At 43.4% G+C, this 22,120-nt stretch overlaps 1 protein-coding gene across 1 annotated transcript in view; it reads left to right on the top strand.

Moving 5' to 3' along the window:
- LOC109916393 (A disintegrin and metalloproteinase with thrombospondin motifs 12-like) overlaps positions 1-22,120 on the top strand; it is a 465,504-nt gene that overhangs the window by 154,026 nt on the left and 289,358 nt on the right. Inside the window, exon 4 of the mRNA XM_048604457.1 lies at positions 17,775-17,822. Within this exon, the coding sequence (XP_048460414.1) occupies positions 17,775-17,822 (48 nt within the window). The remainder of the gene's footprint in view (positions 1-17,774; positions 17,823-22,120) is intronic.

Below are 22,120 nucleotides of genomic sequence, written 5' to 3'. Positions count from 1 at the left end.
TTAGAGGAGCAGGAAAGCTGACGTTTCAGGTCGGGCCCCTTCTTCAGAAATTTCTGAAGAAGGGTACCGACCCAAAACTTCCGCTTTCTTGCTCCTCTGCTGCTGCCTGGCCTGCTGTGTTCCTCCAGCTCCACACTGTGTTATCTCAGACTCCAGCATCGGCAGTTCTTACTATCTCTGAGAAAAATATTGAGCTGGGGCAGGAAGAGATGAGTTCCGTCAGGCAGGAGTGCGCAGAAACATTGGGTCTGCCCTATTTGTGAGCTTGGAGGCTGTGGTGGGGGGAGATTAGTGACTATCATGGACAAAATAGCATGATGTTTGATAGTAGTATCACGATCCAGGGGAAATAGTCATTTTCCGAGAGCTGGCACTCAGCCTCCACAATGTAGAGATCAGTCTGCCAGACAAGAACAGCACCATCCTTGTCAGCAGACTTGATTGCAAAATTAGGATTGGAACTAAGAGCACGGAGTGCATCAATTCAGAGGGAGATAGGTTTGAATTAGAGATGAATGAAGGGGTCTATAGTACAGGGAGGGCACTCCTGTCCAAAGAAATGGGTACAAAGGTGAAGGTGACCAGAAAAGAGCTCAACGTGATGTCGTGCCTGAAATTCATTAAGATGGGGACGCAGAGGAATAAAACTAAGACCTTTGCTGAGTGCAGAACGCTCAGCGTCAGCAAGTGGAAGGTCAGAAGGAATGCATGGCCCTGAGTGTGGATCTGAAGGTGGGACGAGAATAGCTCTCTGAGGCGCATTGTTCATCACAGAGATACCTGTGATCCTGGGTGGATTCAAAGCACGAAAGATAAAACTTCAGTTGGAATCCACATGGAATGAGTCTAAGCTGGAGGCAGTAATTGAGGAAGGAGATGTGGCTGTGGAAGTGAGTTTTGACAAATAAACACCAGCAGTGACAACAAAAGTAATGATGGTGAACAAAAAAATGGATTAGAACGGAAATCCTGTTGGCGAAAGGAGCAGAACTTCTTCAAGGTGAGCACACCTGGAAGAGATGTCACAGTAAGCTAAACACTAAACCATAAACAAAGGTCAGCAGATGCTGAAAATCTGAACAAAACAAAAATTGGTGGAGAAACTCAGCAGGTCTGGAGGTGTCTATGGAGAGAAAGCAGAGTTAACACTTGGGTCCAGTGACCATTCTTCAGAACTGCTGTCATTCTGCTTTTTATGATCAAGTTATTCATGTGTAATGTTGCAATGGTGTGAACATCATGCAAAGGGTGAGACAGAGTTGTCACCTTCCCATGGTGGAATAGTCTGTGTTTAGGTTCTATAAAGTTGGTTTTGATGTGACAAATCTTCATTTGGTTGAGACAGCAAAAAATCTGCTGCACCTCTGACAGTGAGACTTTTAGCTGTAAAGGGAAGAAAGAAACTGTGCACTGAGGCTGAACTCTCAAGGATATCTCCAACCATTTCCAATGGGGTGGGGGTGGTGTCTGCACATTTTCCATTGAAGGAATGATGGATATTCAGACAAAACATCACAGAAATTTTGTGATGAATGAGTTTCATGATGGTGCTATATTTCATGAACATCTTCTGTAATCAGCTGGTACAAAATTACACAAATTTTCATATCTTTCAACGTCAGTGTTAACTTCATTTATCTCCTTATGTCCATTGATATCTCACTGAGGCAGCTTGACTCATTCACTTAATGTTCAAGATGATTCAGTCTCTATCTTCAAGCAGCCCCTAGTTTCCTTCATCCCATTCCTTCTAAACACCGCAGTAATCCCATTGGTTTCCTCAGTGTATCAAGTCACAAATCCATCAAAAATTTCACTTTTGTTTATCTGTTGAACAGATGGCAGCTCGCTTGCAGGTGATTTAAATGAATGTTTTTTGATTATTACATGTGCTTGAACATATTACAAAGTAATAGAAATATGGTGTTGCTATTGGCTTGGATATTGCCAACAAAGTTATTTACTTTTGCCCTTTTGCTTTATAAAAGGCTTTTGTGATTTCAGCACTTGCAGGATTGTTAGTTCTGTATTTAGTGCTGTGCTGCCTCCTTCCTCATTGTGATGCAGCTTACTCAGACGCAATTGGAAATTTCAATCACATATCCTTCTGACAGAAGCAATGGTTGGAACAATTCTTCTTGCTCTCTGCTGAACCAGAATAAGATGTTTATCTTCTACACGATTCTTATGTTTCACGATAAAATTATTCCACGTCCCCTGAAGAAACTGCAGAATACCTTTCTCCTTTTACCATAGCATTGTTCTTCGTATGCACACTTCTGCTCCAAAAAACGACAACTTGTATTTATCTAGTGCCTTTGAAGTGATAACCTGTTTCAGGTTGTTTCTCAGTCATTCGGAGCATTAAAGCAACAAATGAGGGGACCTCTTATGACACAGTTGCAGTATCCCTACCCCTGAACTAGGAGGCCTGGATTCACATGCCACCTGCTGTAGAGGTGTGTAACAACAACTCTGAACAGGTTGATTAGAAAAATAGGTTAAATTAAAAAAAAAGCAATTGCTAAGTAGGCAATTAGAGTCAACCACATTGCAATGTGTGTGGAGTCTCACATGGGCCAGACCAGATAAGTGTGGCAGATTTCCTTCCCTAAAGGACATCAGTGAATGACAATCAATAGTGGTTTCATATTTGCAAATAGAGCCAGTGTTTGTTTTTAATTCCACATTTTTATTGCAGTCAGTTTTCACTGAGATGGGATTTAAACCCATGTCCCCAGGTACTGGATTCCTAGCTCAGTGATATTATCATTGTGCCACCACTATCTTCAATTGCCCTAAAGGAGGAAAGAAAGACAGAAGGAATTCCAGAGCTTAGGGCTCAAGTCGAGAAGACATGGTCACCAGCATGGAGCATTTAGATTGTAGATGCTCTAGAGCTCAGAAATAGGTCAGCACAGACATCTCAGAGGATTGTGGGACTGGAGAACATTAGGGAGATAGGGAGGACAAAGTCCTGAAGGGATTTGAAAATAAGGATGTGAATTTTAAAATCAAGGCTTTGCCTAATCAGAGTTATTGTTGGTCAGCAGACACAGAGGGCTTGATACGAGTTTACAAAGGGTAAAATGTTGAAGGTTGGCTCGGAGTTCTTGGGAAAGCCATGTGCAAAGCCAGTAAATGCATGCATGCATGAAGGTTTCAGCACCAGAGAAACTGAGGCAGGAGTGCAATCAGTTAATGTTACGGATGCAAAAATATATGCTCATTGGAATGATAAAAATTTATACTCAGAAACTTATCTCAGGATCAGCTGTGATATGAGGATTGTGATGGAATTCAGTTTGGACTGTGTGACATGCTAGGAATGAGGGTATCTTAAGACACAGTCTCTTTCTAAAAGTATGGTCTTCTCTGCATTTAGCTCTTAACTGAAGTTTAACTTTAATAAAGATGAAGTGTGGCACAGCTTTAGGCGTGGATAAACGAGCTGTGTACAGGGTGGCAGCTGTGATTTGATCTTTTGTTTAATCTGGGTTCTGTAGCTGCAGAGAGGTGAATTTTTCGGAATCTAAAATAATTAAAATACAGGGCTCTCAGTGCACCTTGCATGAGTGAGAAGCTTGGAGTTTGGTGGGTATGTGACGGAGTTTGATGTGTGTTCCTTTTTCTACCTTTTTCACCTTCCACATCCAGGGGAAGAAGCTGACTGATGAGTAACATTTTTATTCATTAATGGGATATGAATTTTGCTGGCTGGGCAAGCATTTATTGCCCCATCTTTAATGCCCTGGACAAGGTGATGGTGAGTTTCTTCTTGAACTGGTGCAGACCTAGTGATATAGCGTCACCCCTATGCTGTAAGGATGGGAGCTCCAGGATTTTGAACCATGAAGCTTGAACAAGGAAGCAACGGTGGGATGAGAGTTTCAATTCAGGATACTGTGTAACTTGGAGGAAAATTTGCAGGTGGTTGTGTTATTCATCTGCTCTGCTTGTCCTTCTAGGTGGTGGAGGCTATAGGTTTGGAAAGTGCTGTTCTAGGAGTCTGGGAGTTATTGTCATATATCTTGTAAATGGGTACACTCTGCTGTCACTGTGTGTTGGGGATGAATAAAATGAATGTTGAAAGTGGTCAGTGCAATATCAATCAAGTGGGTCTGCTTTGTCCTGCATGGCATAGAACTTCTTCATTATTGGACTTGCATGTGGAGCATGTTCAATCACATTCCTGACTTGTGCCTTATAGATTGTGGACAGGCTTTGGTGAGACAGAAGGTTAATTACTATGTTGTAGATTTTTCTAGCCTCCTGCCTGCTGTTGTAGCCACAGTATTTATAAGGTTGGACCAGGTCAGTTTCTGGTCAATCATAACCCCAGTAATTTGATGGTTCAGCAATGGTAATGATGGTGATTGTCAACGGTAGATGATTTAATTCTCTTTTGTTGGAGATGGCCATTGCCTAGCACTTGCATGGCATGAATGTTACACGTCACATACCAGTCCAGGCTGGGATGTTGTTCTAGCCTTGATGTATATAAAGCCTGGACTGTTGCAGCAAGTGAGGAGTCACCAATAGTGCTGGCCACTGTGCAATCTTCAGTGAACATCTCCACTGCTGAGCTTTCGATAGAGTGAAGGGCATTAATGGAGCAGCTAAAGATGTTTAGGCCAAGGACAAAACGTCTCAAGCTCCTGCAATGATGGTCTAGGACTGAAATAATTGAAGTCCAAGAGCCACCACTGTCATCCTTCGTGTCAGCTATGACTCCAACTAATGGAGATCTTTCCTCTGATTCCCACTGACACCAGTTTTGCTAGGGCTCTTTGATGCCATACTGACTTGATTGCTGCCTTAATATCAAAAGCAGTCACTGTCACCTCACCTCTGGAGTTCATCTTTTTTCCATGTTTGAGCCAGGCTGCACTGGCTCAAGAGCTGAGTGGCCCTGGTGGAACCCAACTATGCTAATGAATGCCAACAGAGAACTGTGACACAAATTCTTTTCTGGGTAGCTCACACTTCAGATGCATTGCAGAATAAATTAATCTTTCTTGATAGCCTAAACTGTTGAATAATAGACTCAAAGTTAGTTTTACCTCCCATTTGTTTTCTTCCCCAGAAAATGAATTTAGGTCAGTGTTGTGCATATGGGTCTAGAAGGTCTGAAAAGGTCAATATTAAGGAATACTAGAGCACCATGTAACATGATGATGTCAGATGGACTTGGGGTTGGTGTGGTGCCTTTGCTTGCCAGGGATGAGTCCAGGCTCCCCCTGCGCTCCCCACCCTTCTCCACCACCTTGACATACACCAACCTGAATAGCTACATTCGCCAGGCTTCCTGAAATGGGCCTCCAGATCTCTGCGTACTGGCTTTTAACGAATTGTGCACCTAAAACCCCAACCTTCTTTTTGCTGCCCCATATCTAATGAAAATTGGAAGCCATAGTAAACAGTCTAAAAGCACACCACTACTAGTAATATCTGCCAATCCGAGAATGTAACTTTTATCCTTGCTGTCTCTCTTCTCACTCTTAAGCAATTACTAACCCATGTCATAAACTTATCTCTAAATCTTTGTATTCTCATCTTTGATAATCCTCCATGCTAAACCTTATAAAATTTCTTCTGAAAGGTCATACAATGTCCAGACATTCGCTTATCTACTGCATTAGTGGCTGACTTGAAAAATTCAACTAGATTAGCCAGATATAATGGCACTGTCAAAACTCCATGCTGATGTGTCTAAAGACTTAGTCACTTAGTTCTGATGATAGTTTCCCTTCTCTGTCACCTTGGCATTCATTTTTTCTTTAGCTAGCTGTGAGAAAGTAAAGATAGTGGAAGCATTCCGTGCATTCTCTCATGCTATTTACTGTCGCTAGCTGCAAACCTGTTTAGTCAAGAACAAATCAGAACATTAACATTAATTTTCCCAGATATAACAATATGATGGTTATTCTTGTGTCCAATTAAGAATAAATAAATCTGCACACGTTTTGGTTAATTTGAGAAATGGCAGACAAAATGGAATGTTGGTCTGACTCCACCTGAATATCAGAAATTCATGGCTGTAAAATATTGTGGTTCTAGCTTTTCTAAATGTGGCATTTAGTACAATAACAATGAAAAAGTTTTGAGAAAGACATTGTCCTTCATATATTCTGTCTGAGGCAAGCCACAAACATCATTCCTGGAGGGCAATTTTAACCCAGTTCATTGGGCAGGAAACCCACAACATCAGGTTTTACATAGTGCCCAATGTTATTTGTTGACTTCAGTCAGGAATATCAGCCTGGGTGTGAAACCAACATTACACATGAACCTGTCAATTCTGTGATGGTTGTGACAGCTCAAAATTGCCTGCATTATCTCACAAGTTTACAGATGTGATTAGCATTAAGAATGTGCATGTGTGTAATTACCCTGTAATACTGCAACTTAAAGCCTATCTCCAGGATTGGCTGCGTGGTGTGGGTGGGGATGGTGTAAAATTTGGTAGAATAATGGACAATGCTTTGCTCTTTACCCATCTGCCCACAGGTATTGGCCAGTCCATTCTCGAGTTTGTTAATGCCCATTTGCTGGTATTTAATGCCACTGCTGTTATTTTATGGGCAGCCGGGAGGGACAGCCCATAACACGTGGCAAGGCCATAAGGTAATCTGCCTGCAAGCTTAGAGGGGGAGGTTATTCTCAATCTGGCAGATTACAATGCACAGAGGGCCTTCTTTGCTGTTTAAGGCTGCCCCTTGAAAATTCCTTTTGATCTCTTGTTCTCCTCACTCCCTGTCATCAGAACCTCATTCCCCCTACCAGGATCTGACTGGGCCCGTCAGGCAACTTCACTCATCTTACCTTTGGAACTCGAGTGTTGTTGCTGATTCAGAGTTGACTGCAGCCCCAGCAGTGACCACTAGCCCCAGTGGCATTGCTGAGACTGATGATCTGTTGGACTTCTGATTGGCCAGCGGCTCTTGGAAACAGAGTGTCTTGCAACCTCAGGCAGCTTAATGACTTAAGGCAACTAACTCACGCCTGACTTTCTAACTGGTGGATGGGGCCATCACATCCACCTTAAATCCTGACCTACGTATTAGTGATTCCACATGTGATCCATAGTCTTTTCCAGCTGATTTAAATGATTAAAAAGTATAGATGTGATCATCCAAATCATAAATGTTCACATGAATTATATCAGTTGAAATGTGTCCATGTGATGTGCATATTGAAAATGTGTTTCATCTGGTTTGTGGTGACAATTTTTGTATATAAAACTCTTTGACTGAGCCAATAGATTTGTTTTTTGCCTTCTCATGTACAGTAATGCTAACCTTTTCCCAGCTGACAAAAAAGTAAAGGAGGACCGGATTGCTATTGGTGTGACTGAGGCACTCAGGTAATTGAGGGCTGGCAGTGGTGAGAGGCGGGGCATTTGTTTAGCCAAGTCAGGAGACAGGGATGAGGCTGGAGTGCTGTGGAGACAGAGCAGTAAACGTAGATACAGGACGCCGACTTGAGAGTCATGTAAGAAGGAAGATATTGGGAACTAGCAGGGTCAAGAAAATAAATGCTGCCTGAGGGAGATCAGAAGCCAGAATCAGAAGAGTGATGCTGATTAGGAGCATTCCTGTTCCTCCATTATTCAGAAAAGTAGATTTCTGAAACTTACTGATGAGGCAACAGGCAATCTGAGATCTGGTTTCGCTGAGTTAGCCAAACTGGCACCAGCTTACTCAGATCAAACAACTCTTTATAGTGAGGATTGTATTACATTCCTCAGTTGTATGTTTGAAGGACCTAGTACCTGTTCCAGATGTAACTGTTCCCTGCATTTATTTTTCTCATGCAACTTCCAGGTGGAAATGTGTGCATGCTTTCAACTTATATTGAGGATGCAGTCGACAGGATGACTGGAACCTGTTTGGTCAAATTTTTAGGTCAATCCTTTTGTTGATGATGTTCGAAGGATAAATATTGGTCTGGCCACCAAGGAGAACTCCTCTGCCCTTTTTCAGAATAGTGTCATTGGATTTTTAGTTTATGACTGAAAAGGCAAACAAGATTTTACTTTGACATCTTGTATGAAATATAGCAACTCATCTTATAAGGAGATGGTGACCTAATGGTAATGTCAGTGGAAATCTACTGTCACTAGAAATCCTGGTTAGAGACAAAAAAGACTGCAGATGCTAGAATCCAAGGTAGCCAAACAAGAAACTGGTAGAACACAGCAAGCCAGGCAGCATCTGGAGGAAAGGAGCCATCAACGTTTCGGGTATTACCCTTCTTCAGGACTGGATGTGGGGGTAGGGGCCACCTGGCCTGGCCAGCTGCGTTCTTCCAGCCTCCTGTTTGTCACGAGAAATTCAGTTGCCCAGGCTGATGTCTAGGGACATGGGTCCAAATCCCAGCCTGGCAGCTGTTGGAGTTTGAATTCAATTAATAAATCTGTAAGTAGAAGCCAGTCCGTTAATGATAGATAGGAACTTTGCAACAGATTCCTTGATCTTTAGGATCGGAAAGCTGCTAACTGACCTACATATGACTCCAGACCCCACCAATATGGTTGTCTCTTAACTAACCTCTGAAATTAATTAGCAAGTCAATCAATTCAAGGGTAATTAAAAATAGGCAACAAATGCTGGCGTTGTCAATGGCACTCACATCCCATGAATGAAAAAAGAAAAAAACACATTGCATCGCTCCTATAGAATTGAAGATTATGTACTTTTGACACTGGAGCGAACTTGAACTCCAAAAACCTTCTAATTTGAGTAAAATAACAAGCCAGTGAGCCAAGGCAAAGGCTTAGAACATTTAATAATGGGTGAAAATGACTGAAACACTGCTTGAAATAATTGCATTTTGTGGACTGTACTGAAAGCTTTAATGTCAACTACTTCAATAATATACAGACTGTTTTCAATTTCAATGATAGAAAATAACAAAGGACACTTTATGGGAGCTGGAAAGTCAATGTTTTGGGCTGAAACCTTCACGAGAACTGGGGAGGGGGGGTGAGCCCAGAAACAAATAGAGGGGGAGTGGGGCTGGTCAAAGGGTAGGAGAGATAGTAATAGGTGGATGCAGGTAGGGGGTTATTGTGATTGGTGCTTGGGAAGGGTGTAGTGGATAGGTGAGTAGGAAGATGCACAGGTTAGGTCAGGCCAGAAAGGTGCGGAGGAGGAGGGGGAGGGCTGGTCATGGCATAAGGCTGGGGATAGAGGGATTTTGAAGCTGGTGAAGTTTTTATTGAGGCCATTAACCTGTAAGCTCCTGAGACAAAATATCAGGTATTGTTCCTCCAGATTACGTTTGGCCTCACTCTGACAGTTGATGAGTCCAAGGATGGACATGTTACCAGGGGAGTGGAGGGGGAATTAAAATGGATGGCAAGTGGAAGGGTGGGTTGGTTGGTGCATGCAGAGCACAGGTGTTCCGCAAACCGGTCCCCGAGTCTACGTTTGGTCTCCCCAATATAAAGGAGGCCACATCGGGAGCAACGGATGCAATACATAGGGTTAGATGAGGGTTAGGTGAATCTCTGCTGGATTTGGAAGGATTGTTTGGTGCCTTGGATGGAGGTGAGGGGGAGGTGTGGGGGCAGCTGTAGCATATCTTGCGCTTGTAGGGAAAGGTACCAGATGTGGTGGAGAAATTGGTGGGGACTGTAGAGCTTACAAGGGAGTCGCAGAATGAACAGTCCTTGCAGAAAGCAGATAGGAGTGGAGAAAGAGGTGAGAGATGGTGCCAGTGCAGTTGTGGAAGAGGGATGTTCCACGCACCCTACAAAAAGACAGGCACAGCTCAGGCCCATGCGGGTGCCCATAGCCACCCCTTTGGTTTATACGAAGTGGGAGGAATTAAAGGAAAAATTGTTGAGGGTGAGGACCAGTCCTGCCAAGTGAATGAGAGTGTCAGCGGAGGGGGACTGGTTGGGCCTGCAGGAGAGGAAGAAGCAGAAGGGAGGACACAGGTAAACAAGGACTGTATGTCCATGGTGAAGATGAGGTGTTGGGGGCCTGGGAATTGAAAGTTTTGGAAAAGGTCAAGGGCATGGGTTGTGTCATGAATGTAGGTGGGGATTTGATGGACCAAAGGGAAAAAAATGGAGTTGAGGTAGGAGGCGATGAGCTTGATGGGGCAGGAGTGGGCAGAGACATTGGGTCGACTGGGGAAGTCGGATTCAGGGACATTTGGAAGGAGATAAGAACGGGTGGTGGAGGGTTGGGGAACTATCCGGTTGGATGCTGTGGACAGGAGATCTCCCAAAGTGATGAGGTTGTTGATGGTCTGGGAAATGATGGCTTGATGATCAAAGGTAGGGTCATGATGGACGAAATGGTAGGAGGAAGTGTCAGAGAGTTGGCATCTGGCGTCACCAATGTACAGGTCAGTATGCCGTACTACCATTGCACCTTCCCTTGTCGGCAGGTTTAATAGTGGGGTTGGGTTGGAGTGAAGGGAGCAGAGTGCTGCGCATTCTGATGGGGAGAGGGGTGGAGCGATCCAAGCGATCCCCTGGCGACATGTCCATCCTTGGCCCCCTCCATTGTCAGAGTGAGGCCAACCATAAACTAGAGGAACAACACCTGATATTTTGCCTTGGGAGCTTACAGTCCAATGGCCTCAACTTAACTTCACCAGCTTCAAAATCCCTTCACCACCAGCCTTATCCTATGTCCAGCCCTCCCCCTCCGCACCTCCCTGACCTGACCTAACCTGTACATCTTCCTACTCCACTATCTGCTCCACCCTTCCCAAGCACCAATCACAATAACCCCATACCCGCATCCACCTATCACTATCTCGCCTACCCTTCGCCCAGCCCCACTCCCCTCTATTTATTTCTGAGCTCCCCTCCCCTTCCCCAGTCCTGATGAAGGGTTTTGGCTCAAAACATTGACTTTCCAGCATCTATTGCCTGTCCCTCGTTGCCCTTGAGAAAGTGTTGATGAACTGGCTTCTTGAACCAATGCAGTCCATGTGCTAGACAACAAAGTGCAGGGCTGGATGAACACAGCAGGCCAAGCAGCATCATAGGAGCAGAAAGGCTGACGTTTTGGGCCTAGACCCTTCATCAGAAAAGGGGGAGGGGAAGGGGGTTCTGAAATAAATAGGGAGAGAGTGGGAGGCGGATAGAAGATGGATAGAGGAGAGGATAGGTGGAGATGATCTCTCTCAGTCCATGTGCTGTTGGTAGACCCCTGATTTTGTTAGTGGGGGAAGTTCTAGGATTTTGACTGAGCAACAGTGAATGAATGATGATATATTCCCAAGTCAGGATGGTGAGTGGCTTGGAGGGCAACTTGCAGGTGGTGGTGATCCCATATATCTGCTGCCCTTGTCTTTCCAGATGGAAGTGGTCATGAATGTGGAAGGTGCTGTCTAAGGATCTTTGGCAAATTTAGCACTGCTAGTACTGAGTGTTGCTGGGGGAGGGAGTGGATGTTTGTGATGAGGAAGTAGATGTTATTGGCGAAAGACATTGGAGAAAGACAATTGGTTGTATACTGTCTGAAACCCACCTGTGCAAGGTGATAAAGCCAGGTTCCGGAACAGGGCTTTTTTTTTAACTAAACCAACCTAGACTGCTTCAATTAAATGTCACTTCAATCTTCTCTGTTCCAAAGCAAACAACATATCTTATCTGACCTTTCCTCATAATTGAAATTCTCCAATCCAAGTAATATTCTTGTAAATCAATTGTGCATTCTTTCTTGTGTAATCACATGCTGTCTACAGTGCAGTGATTAGTATTGCATGCAGGACTCTAGCTACGGTCTAACCACAATTTCACAGTTCTATTACAACCCCACCTCAGTTAATAAGGGCAAGTATCTTGTGTTAATCTTTGACATTTTATCCAGCCATCCAATCATCTTCAGGGATCTGTTGACAAGCACTTTAACTTCCTTCAGTTCTTCTTGTTATGGAACAATGTCATTGGCAATGATGGACATGTCAGATCCCAGAGTGAAATCTGACTTCATGTACCATAAGTTTTTGTTTTACAATTTGGTTACTCTGTGTTCAATTACTGAACATATTCACAAGAGACTGACTATCCACTTTTAACAGAAGGACAATAAAGTTTATTACATGCAAAAGGACACAAACTGCTTTGCATTATAAAATAAATAATTGCTACCACGTTATTGCAAATGTCAGAAATAAAGATCTAACACATTTTCACTCAGCAAAAAAACTTACAAATAACTAAATCTCAGTGAAGGGTCACCAGTTTCCTTTTTAAAATTCCTTGTTCATTTGATATAGCTGTACTGTGTTTCTTTCCAGCAAACATCTGTGTTCACGCAATTCTAACCTCTTTAGTTAATGTCTCCTCATACGGCTAACACAGCTCATTTATTTCTTACCATGGCAAGTTCCTTAGCCCTTAAACTCCAATTCTAAAACCTTCTTTTTCTGGAGTTTCCTTCTGCAGAGGTTAAGCCACAGAGATCTCTTTTTCTACTGTCCTGACAGTTCTGGAGGCTGCTAAATTGCACTGTTGCTTTTAGAGACTGTTTCTATCCCTAATTCACCTGCTTCTATCTGAAAGAAACCTGCAAGCTCACTAACCCCCTCAATGGTTTTCTCTTTCTAAAAGGAAACTGTTTCTGTCTCACTGTGAAATAAGAAAATATTTTGATTATTTGCCCTTCTCGACACCTTCCCCCATTTATCTCAGGAAAGAGAATCGTGTTCTAGGAGTCAGAGTTTAAAGACAAGAGGTCTCATTTGAGACAGAGATCAGGAGGAATTTCTTCTGTCAGAGGGTTGATAGTCTTTGGAAAAACTACACCCTTCCCTTAGAAGTCTCATCTCAAGACACACCAGATGTGGCCAGGCCCTCCATCTCTACCCTGTCTATCCCTTGGAGTCAAAGCTAAGGATGGTCCACTTGCATCTGGCAAGAAGACCGTCAGCACATCTGGGTCATCCAGGCACAAATGCCCCAGAGTCACCCAACCAAACCTCCCAGGGCCAATGGGCTCTACTGCCAAGCATACTCCCTGCACTCTAGGTTTTGAACCAGGGAGTTGTCTAAGATGTAGTGCAAGGGAGAGGAAGAAATAAATTTATTGAGGGCATTTTGGTATGTGATGATGTACTGTACGTTATTGGGCCCTTTTTCCACAAATGGCACTGCTTTGATCTTACATCTCTGTGTCACCTCAAATATAAGAGTTCCAGCATGAGGCCTAACTGCATGGTCACTGGGAATGTGCCGTGGATTGATGCTGTGTTGAGAGCCTGCTGCAGCATCTGTAAGCAAGAGGAACAAGGTGTATACAAGGCAGTGGGTGGTGGAATGTTGGTGCGAAAGAATTGGTCAGCGATGCCTGGGACAGGGAGGTGCACAGCAAACAGGGGTCGATGAATTAAGATGCCCACGGATTAGGGACCCGCTGTCCTGTACAATACATAGGTTTGTGCATAAAGTTGTTTCCCTTTAAATGCCCTCATATTATGCAGCCCACTGCCTCAAAGTTCAAAACACTTACCCCTCCCAATCTGAATGTAGTTCCAGACATCATCTTTCCCATTGTGCACTTTGGATTTCCTGAATGATGAAAGGCTAAAGTGAGCGCTCCTTGGCCTCCATCTGTACCTGTCGGTGAACCCTCCGGCCATTTAAACCTCCTAATGGCCATTTTCATGAACCCCATAGACTCTACACCTTCCCATGTCCTCACCCTACCCATTTATATGCCCACTTTCCACCCTTAGCCTCTGGTATATGGGGTGACTATGTCAGGTCATGAGTCTGATTGTACAGCATAGAAACAGGTTCTTCAGCCCACCATGTCTATGCTGACCAACAAACACCAAACAAACTGACCCCATTTACCTGCACTTGGTCCATGGCCCACTATGCCCTGATATTTTAAGTGCTCATCCAGATGCTTCATAAATATTGTGAGGGTACCTGCCTCCACCACCCTCTCAGGCAGCATGACCCATGTTTCTACCACCGTCTGGGTGAGAAACATTTTCTCAGATCTCCTCTAAACCATTTACTCCCCACCTTAAACTTATGTCCTCTGCTTTTAGACACATCTGCCATGAGGAAAAGATTCTCAAGATCTACTCTTGTTTATGCCTTTCATAATTTTGTATACTTCAATTAGGTCCCCCCTCAGCCTCCTCTGCTTCAAGGAAGACAAACCCAGCTGAACCAGTCTCTGCTCATAATTGAGACTTTCTATCCCAGGCAACATCCTGGTGAATCTCCTCTGCACCCTCTACAGTGCAATCATGTCCTTCTGATAGTGTGGCGACCAGAACTGCACACAGTATTTCATCTAACCACATGAAGTTGTAACAAGACTTCCTTGCTCCTGTTTTCTAATGAAGGCAAGCATCCCATATGCCTTCTTCACCACCCTGTCTACTTGTGCTGATGCCTTCAGTGGTCTTGTACACCAAGGTCCCTTTGTTACTCAGTACTCCCTAGGGATCAACCATTCATTGGTAACATTCCCTTACTAGGCCTCCCAAAATTCATCACCTCTTTTTGGGGTTAAATTCCATCTCCTATTGCTCCGCACAATTCACCAGCTGATCAATATCAGACCGAAGCCTGAGACCATCCTCCTCACTGTCAACAACCCTGCTAATTGTTGTTGGATCTGCAAATTAATTAGTTATACCTTCTACATTTACATCCAGGTCATTAAATGTACAAAACAAACAACAAGGGTCCCAACACCAATGCCTGTGGTACATCGCTGGTCACAGGCTTTCAATCATAAAAGCAACCTTCCACCATCATCCTTTGCCTGCTATTCGCAAGCCCATTTTGGACCCGGTTTGCCAACTTGCCTTGGATCCCATAGGCTCTTTTGTTTTTCAACACGTTTTCAAATGAGACCTTGTCAAAAGCCTCAATGAAGTCCATATAAACCATGTCAACTGCATTGCCCTTATCAATATATTTCGTCAGCTTTTCAAAAAAACTTCAATGAAGTTAGTCAGACCAGACCTCCCTCCATCTAATCCATGCTGACTATCCCTAATCAGTCCCTAGCTTGCTTGACACATTTGGTAAGGTGGGAATATTGATGAGATGAGTTGGCCCATTAACAAGGCATTTGACAGACAATTATCTCTCTTAATTGGTAACTTGCTGCTGTCTTGTGAGAAAGTCACCATGCTGCTTGTCAAAGTATAAGAGATGGAGTGAGATTCTCCTAACGTTGAGATCAGCCTGTCAGACTTCTCACCTGATTCTGTCACAAATCTCACCCCATGTCGTACAGGCTCTTGTAAAGTTCCGCCCTTCAATCTCGTACATTGGTTGTCGAATCGCTTAGCCCTGTCTATCATTTGCTACCTATGCTGTTTACTGCTTTGTAGCTTCAGCAAGTTGACACCTCATTCTTAGGTATGCCTGGTGCTGCTCCTGACATGACCTCCTGCACTCTTCATTGAACTTCATTGATTCCCTGGCTTGATGGTAATGATAGACTGGGGGGTATCCTGAGCAGATTGGAGTATGATTCTGCTACTGCTAGTGGCCCCCAGCACCACATGGATGCCCAGTCATGAGTTGCTAGAGCTGTTCAAAGTTTCTTCCATTGGCATGGTGATAGTACTAAACAACACTAAGAACTATGTTGTGGTCACTTTTACCAACACTGTCATGGACAGATACAGGCAAATTAGTGAAGATGATGTCTAGTATGTTGTGCAAAAGGATTGTAGAATTGAACACTTTTTCTTTATTTCTTTCCTTTTCTGCCTTTGTATTCTATGTTTTGGCTTATTTTTGTGTTTTAAGGTGGTGCAGGAGAGTGGCAATACTATATAACCCTTCTCACTGTATTTTGTAACAAAATACATGTGACACTAAATAAATCAAATCAAATCATCTGCCACCGATCCAGTCCAACAACAATACCTTTAGGACTTGACCAACTCAGTCATTACTTGTGCTGTTGAACCGCTCTTGGTGATGGACTTTGAAGTCCCTATCCAGAGTATATTCTGCACCCTTGCCACTCTCAGTACTTTACTCAAGTGCTGTTCAACATTGAGGAGCACTGATTCATCAGCCAAGGGGTGGTGATGGTTTAGGGGCGCAGAGGGGTATGTTGTCTGCAGTACATGGTAATCGGCAGGCGGTTTCCTTGCCCGTGTTTGACCTGGCGCCCTGAGACATCATGGAATTTAGAGCCACTGTTGAGGAGCCCCAGAGCAGCTGCCTGCCATCTGTATATCACTGGGCCACCATCTCTGCTGGGTCTGTCTCACTGATAGGACAGGATATACCCATGGATGGTGATGCTGTTGTCTCGGATGTTGTGTGAAAGGTATGATTTGGTGATTATGTCTGTGTCAGGCTGTTGCTTGCGTAGTCTGAGAGACAGCTGTCCCACAGTGGCTCAGTGGTTAGCATTGCTGCCTCACAGCGCCAGGGACCCCGGTTTGATTCCACCCTTGGGTGACTGTCTGTGTGGAGTTTGCACATTCTCCCTGTGTCTGCGTGGGTTGCCTCCAGGTGCTCTGGTTTCCTCCCATGTCCAAAGATGTGCAGGTTAGGTGGATTGGCCATGCTAAATTGCCCGTAGTGTTAAGGGATGTGTAGATTAGGGGGATAAGCCTGGGTGGGATGCTCTTTGTGTCGGTGTGGACTTGTTGGGCCGAAGGGCCTGTTTCCACACTGTAGGGATTCTATGATGATAATTTTAGATCAAGCACACAGGTGTTAGTAAGGAGGACTTTGCAATGTTTGCAGTTTGCTCTTGCCATTTCAAGTGCCATAGGTCGAAGCCAGGTGATCTGTTTTGTTTCATTCCTTTTTTGAGATTTTTTAATGGTTGATACACCAGAGTGGCTTGCTAGCTCATTCCACAATGCTATGACATTTTTAGATACTTCAGATGTCCAAATATTTTAGGAGATATAATAAATTTAAAGTCTTTTTGGACTATTTGTTCAATCGTCCAAAGTGATTCTACAATGGTGTAATTTTTATTTAAGCATAAGTAGTACTTTTTTACGTTCAATATTTGGTCAATAGTTTAAGGAGTCAGAGAGTCATACAGCACGGAAACAGGCCCTTCAGTCCAACTTGTCCACGCTGACCAAGTTTCCCAAACTAAACTAGTCCTACTTGCATGCATTTGGCCCAATCCCTCTAAACCTCTCCTACTCATGTACTTGTCCAAATGTCTTTTAAATGTTGTAACTGTACCTGCATCTACCACTTCTACCGGCAGTTCATTCCATATACAAAAAAAGAACAAAGAACAAAGAAAATTACAGCACAGGAACAGGCCCTTCGGCCCTCCAAGCCTGCGTCAATCCAGATCCTCTATCTAAACCTGTCGCCTATTTTCCAAGGATCTGTATCCCTCTGCTCCCTGCCCATTCATGTATCTGTCTAGATACATCTTCAATGACGCTATCGTGCCCGCCTCTACCACTTCCGCTGGCAACATGTTCCAGGCACCCACCACCCTCTGCGTAAAGAACTTTCCACGCATATCTCCCTTAAACTTTTCCCCTCTCACCTTGAAATCATGACCCCTAGTAATTGAGTCTCCCACTCTGGGAAAAAGCTTCTTGCTATCCACCCTGTCTATACCTCTCATGATTTTGTAGACCTCAATCAGGTCTCCCCTCAACCTCTGTCTTTCTAATGTAAATAATCCTAATCTATTCAACCTCTCTTCATAGCTAGCGCCCTCCATACCAGGCAACATCTTGGTGAACCTCCTCTGTACCCTCTCTAAAGCATCCACATCCTTTTGGTAATGTGGCGACCAGAACTGTACGCAGTATTCTAAAAGTGGTCGAACCAAAGTCCTATACAACTGTAACATGCCCTGCCAACTCTTGTACTCAATACCCCGTCCGAAGAATGAAAGCATGCCATATGCCTTCTCGACCACTCTATCGACCTGCGTTGCCACCTTCAGGGTACAATGGACCTGAACACCCAGATCTCTCTGTGCATCAATTTTCCCCAGGGCTTTTCCATTTACCGTATAGTTCACTCTTGAATTGGATCTTCCAAAATGCATCACCTCGCATTTGCCTGGATTGAACTCCATCTGCCATTTCTCCACCCAACTCTCCAATCTATCTATATTCTGCTGCATTCACCGACAGTCCCCTTCACCATCTGCTACTCCACCAATCTTAGTGTCATCTGCAAACTTGCTAATCAGACCATCTATACCTTCCTCCAGATCATTTATGTATATCACAAACAACAGTGGTCCGAACACGGATCCCCGTGGAACACCACTGGTCACAGTTCTCCATTTTGAGAAACTCCCTTCCACTACAACTCTCTGTCTCCTGTTGCCTAGCTAGTTCTCTATCCATCTAGCTAGCACACCCTGGACCCCATGCGACTTCACTTTCTCCATCAGCCTACCATGGGGAACCTTATCAAACGCCTTATTGAAGTCCATGTCTATGACATCTACAGCCCTTCCCTCATCTATCAACTTTGTCACTTCCTACGAACCACCCTCTGGCTGAAATAATTGCCCCTCAGGTCTCTTTTCAATTTTTCTCCTCTCACCTTAAAAATATGCCCCCTTGCTTTGAACTCCCCCACCCTAGGGGAAAAAAAACCCTTTGCTATTCACATTATCTATGCCCCTCATGATTTTATAAACCTCTATAAGGTCACCCCTCAACCTCCTATGCTCCAGTGAAAAAAGTCCCAGCCTACCCAGCCTCTCCTCATTATGCAAACCCTGCAGTCTGAAAAGAACAGTTGACATTAACCTTCAACAATAACAACAACAAAAATAGAAATTGGTGGAAAAACTCAGCAGTTCTAGCAGCATCTTTGGAGTCAAAACAGAGTTAACGTTTCAGATCCAGTGACCCTTCTTCAGAACTAAGAATTGATCTTTGATAGATGGCTGACTTTGTTTCATGTACTGATTCTTCATGCCCTCTTGTTCTTTCTTTGTATCTGCTCAGGATGTGGGTATCTCTGGCTGGACAGCTTTTATTATCCATCCCGAATTGTTAAGAGTCAATCATAGAACTGATAAGGACAGCAGCTTATCTTCCCTAACAGGCCAAACTTTTTCTTTTTAAAAAGTAACAGTTGACAATAGCTGCATTTGACTTTTAATTCCAGATTATTATGGACTTCAAATTCCACCATCTGCTGTGGTATGATTTGAACCTGGCTCCCCAGAATATTACCTTGTTCTGGGGAATTAGTAGTCCAGCAACAATACCATTATACCATCACCTCCCTCTGAAAAATTATCTTTTGGTCCTTCATTTTGATCTGATTAACCACATTTTTAATTGATGTGTGTTATAAATGTGCTAAAAAGAAATAAAATAAAGTTTTGCAACCAACTGAGAGGTGGTTAAAGCATTTCAGGCTGAATTAACCTGTAAAAAGAGATAAGGCTGAAGTGAAATTTTCTCTGAAATTTATTAAAAATATTTTCAAAGGAACTGATGTCTTGGTCATGATGCAGATGAATTCTCCATGGAACCAAAGCAAACAAAGAAAAAGATAAATGAACTGAAATCCAATTGGATGTTGTACAAGTGCTTTAATTGATGAAGAGTTGAGGCTGCTCCTGTAGGAGGCCAAGGGGCAGAGTGCTTTAATTCAGTGAGATGCACCTTTAACAAGGCAGTACTCCTTCAGTTACCTCACTTAGTGTCAGCTTAGTATTTTTTTGCTCAAGTTTCTTTATTACCTCATTCAGAGATAGTAAGAACTGCCGATGCTAGAGTCATAGATAACACAGTGTGGAGCTGGAGGAACACAGCAGGCCAGGGACCCCTAGAGGAGCAGGAAAGTTGACGTTTCAGGTCGTGACCCTTCTTCTGAAGAAGGGTGCTGACCCAAAACATCAATTTTCCTGCTCCTCTGGTGCTGCTTGGCCTGCTGTGTTCCTCCAGCTCCACACTGTGTTATCTCTGACTCCAGCAGCGGTTTGTTGAATCCAAATAAAACATAACATTTGGTTAATTTCTTTAAGATGGTTAGCATAATCTTATATTTTCTATCTCCTTTCCAAAAGTCCTTCTATCTGTAAACTTTCTGCCTCAAGTAAATATTGTAGCCAAAGTGTGAAACGTAAGTCATCTCGGCAGTTTGATTTAACAACTTTATAAAATGAAAAATAATACATTGAACATTAAAATAATACATATATCACCTACTGAATTTTATTTTCCAGTTGATAAGATCATAGACCTATACAGTGCAGAAGAAGGCAGCTTGACTGTGGAACTATTACATGGTCTTTGATAGATCTAAACATACAGTCTTCCTTTGTGCTCATTCCCCATAATGTGAACAGGGAACGACTTTTAAAGTTTTTACCCAATTTTATTTTCATTGTTTCTAGTAGGAAAATATGAATGTAGAAATATAAGTGTGCTGTTTAGCCTCTTGAGCCAGTACTATCATTAAATTATTTGAACACCACATACTCAGGGGGAGGTAATGGCCTAGTGGTATTACCACTGGACTGTTAATCCAGATAACATCCAGGGGACCTGGGTTTCAATCCTGTTACTGTAGATGGTGGAATTTAAATTCAATAAATATCTGGAATTAGGAGTTCAATGATGACCATGAATCCATTGTTGATTATTGAAAAAACCCACCTGGTTCACTAATGTCCTTTAGGGAAGGAAACTGCCATCCTTACCTGATCTGGCCTACATGTGACTCCAGACTCCAGACAGCAATGTGGTTGACTCTAGGCAATTAGGGATGGGCAATAAATGCTCCCTCATCCTATGAATGAATAAACCATATACTTATGATAGATCTGTAATACCTGTGAATATAGAAAATCTATCTGTCTTTTGCCATTTGAATTGATTCATCTGCATTTTAGCTGGAAGGGAGTTCGAGATTTTCTTTAACCTTAGTGTGGCGACATGTTTCCTAACAGCACCTCTAAATGGCCTAGCTCATATTTTCTAGTTGAATCCTTATTCTGGACTCTCTCACGTTAACTTCTCTCTGTCTAACTTGCTAATTTCTTTATTCATCTTAAATACCACAATTAGACCAGTGATTAATCTTTTATTCTCAAGGGAATGCAAGTCTGGCCTTCAAACTGTCCTAAAACTTACTATTTTTGTTCAAGTATCATTTGCTGTGAGTGCTGTACCATTTCCAAGGTTGGGGTATCTCTCCTAAAGTGAGCTGCCAAGTAGAGTTCTTTCAATGTAGTTGAATCAGAGCATATCACAATAGCAATTTTTCCAGGTGTCTTTTCTGGATGCTTAAATCTCTCTGGAAAATTAACAAATCAGTCTTAAATGAATGACATGACTCTTTCTCACTTTGAGATCCATCTGCCATGTTTTTGGTCACTAGTTTAATTCAATTTGACAGTGACAGTGATTGCCCTTGACATCAAGGCAGCATTTAATTGTGTGTGATAACAGAGAGCCCAAGAAAAAACGGAATTAATGGGAATCAAGTGGGATACTGTCTACTGGTTGGAGTCATACCAAACAGAAAGGAAGATGGTTGTGGTTGTTGGAGGTCGATCATTTGAATCTCAGGTCATCACCAATGGAGCATCACATGGTAGTAAACTTGGCTCAACCGCCTTCAGCTATTTCATCAATGGCCTTACCTCCATCATAAGGTCAAAAGTGGGGATGTTCACTGATGATTACACAATGTTCAGCACCATTCATGGTTCCTCAGGTACTAATGCAGTCTGTTGACTTGTGGAGCATGACATTGACGGCATCCTGACAAGTAGTAAGTAGAATTCAAGTCACCCAAGTGTCAGAGAAAAGCTAACCATCTCCTATTGATGGTCAGAGACAACAAGTTGCAGGGCTGGATGAACAAAGCAGGCCAAGCAGCATCATAGGAGCAGAGAGGCTGACGTTTCGGGCCTAGACCCTTCATCAGAAAAGGGGGAGGGGAAGGGGGTTCTGAAATAAATAGGGAGAGAGTGGGAGGCGGATAGAAGATGGATAGAGGAGAGGATAGGTGGAGAGGAAACAAACAGGTCGAAGAGGCGGGGATGGAGCCAGTAAAGGTGAGTGTAGGTGCGGAAGTAGGGAGGGGATAGGTCAGTCCAGGGAGGACGGACAGGTCAATGGGGCGGGATGAGGTTAGTCGGTAGGAGATGGGGGTGCGGCTTGAGGTGGGGGGGGGGGA

This window comes from Rhincodon typus, chromosome 1 (assembly GCF_021869965.1).
Source record: "Rhincodon typus isolate 14 chromosome 1, sRhiTyp1.1, whole genome shotgun sequence".
NCBI classification, from domain to species: Eukaryota; Metazoa; Chordata; class Chondrichthyes; order Orectolobiformes; family Rhincodontidae; genus Rhincodon; species Rhincodon typus.
Note: the sequence above shows the minus strand (reverse complement) of the source record. Positions and strands in the feature narration are given on the sequence as shown.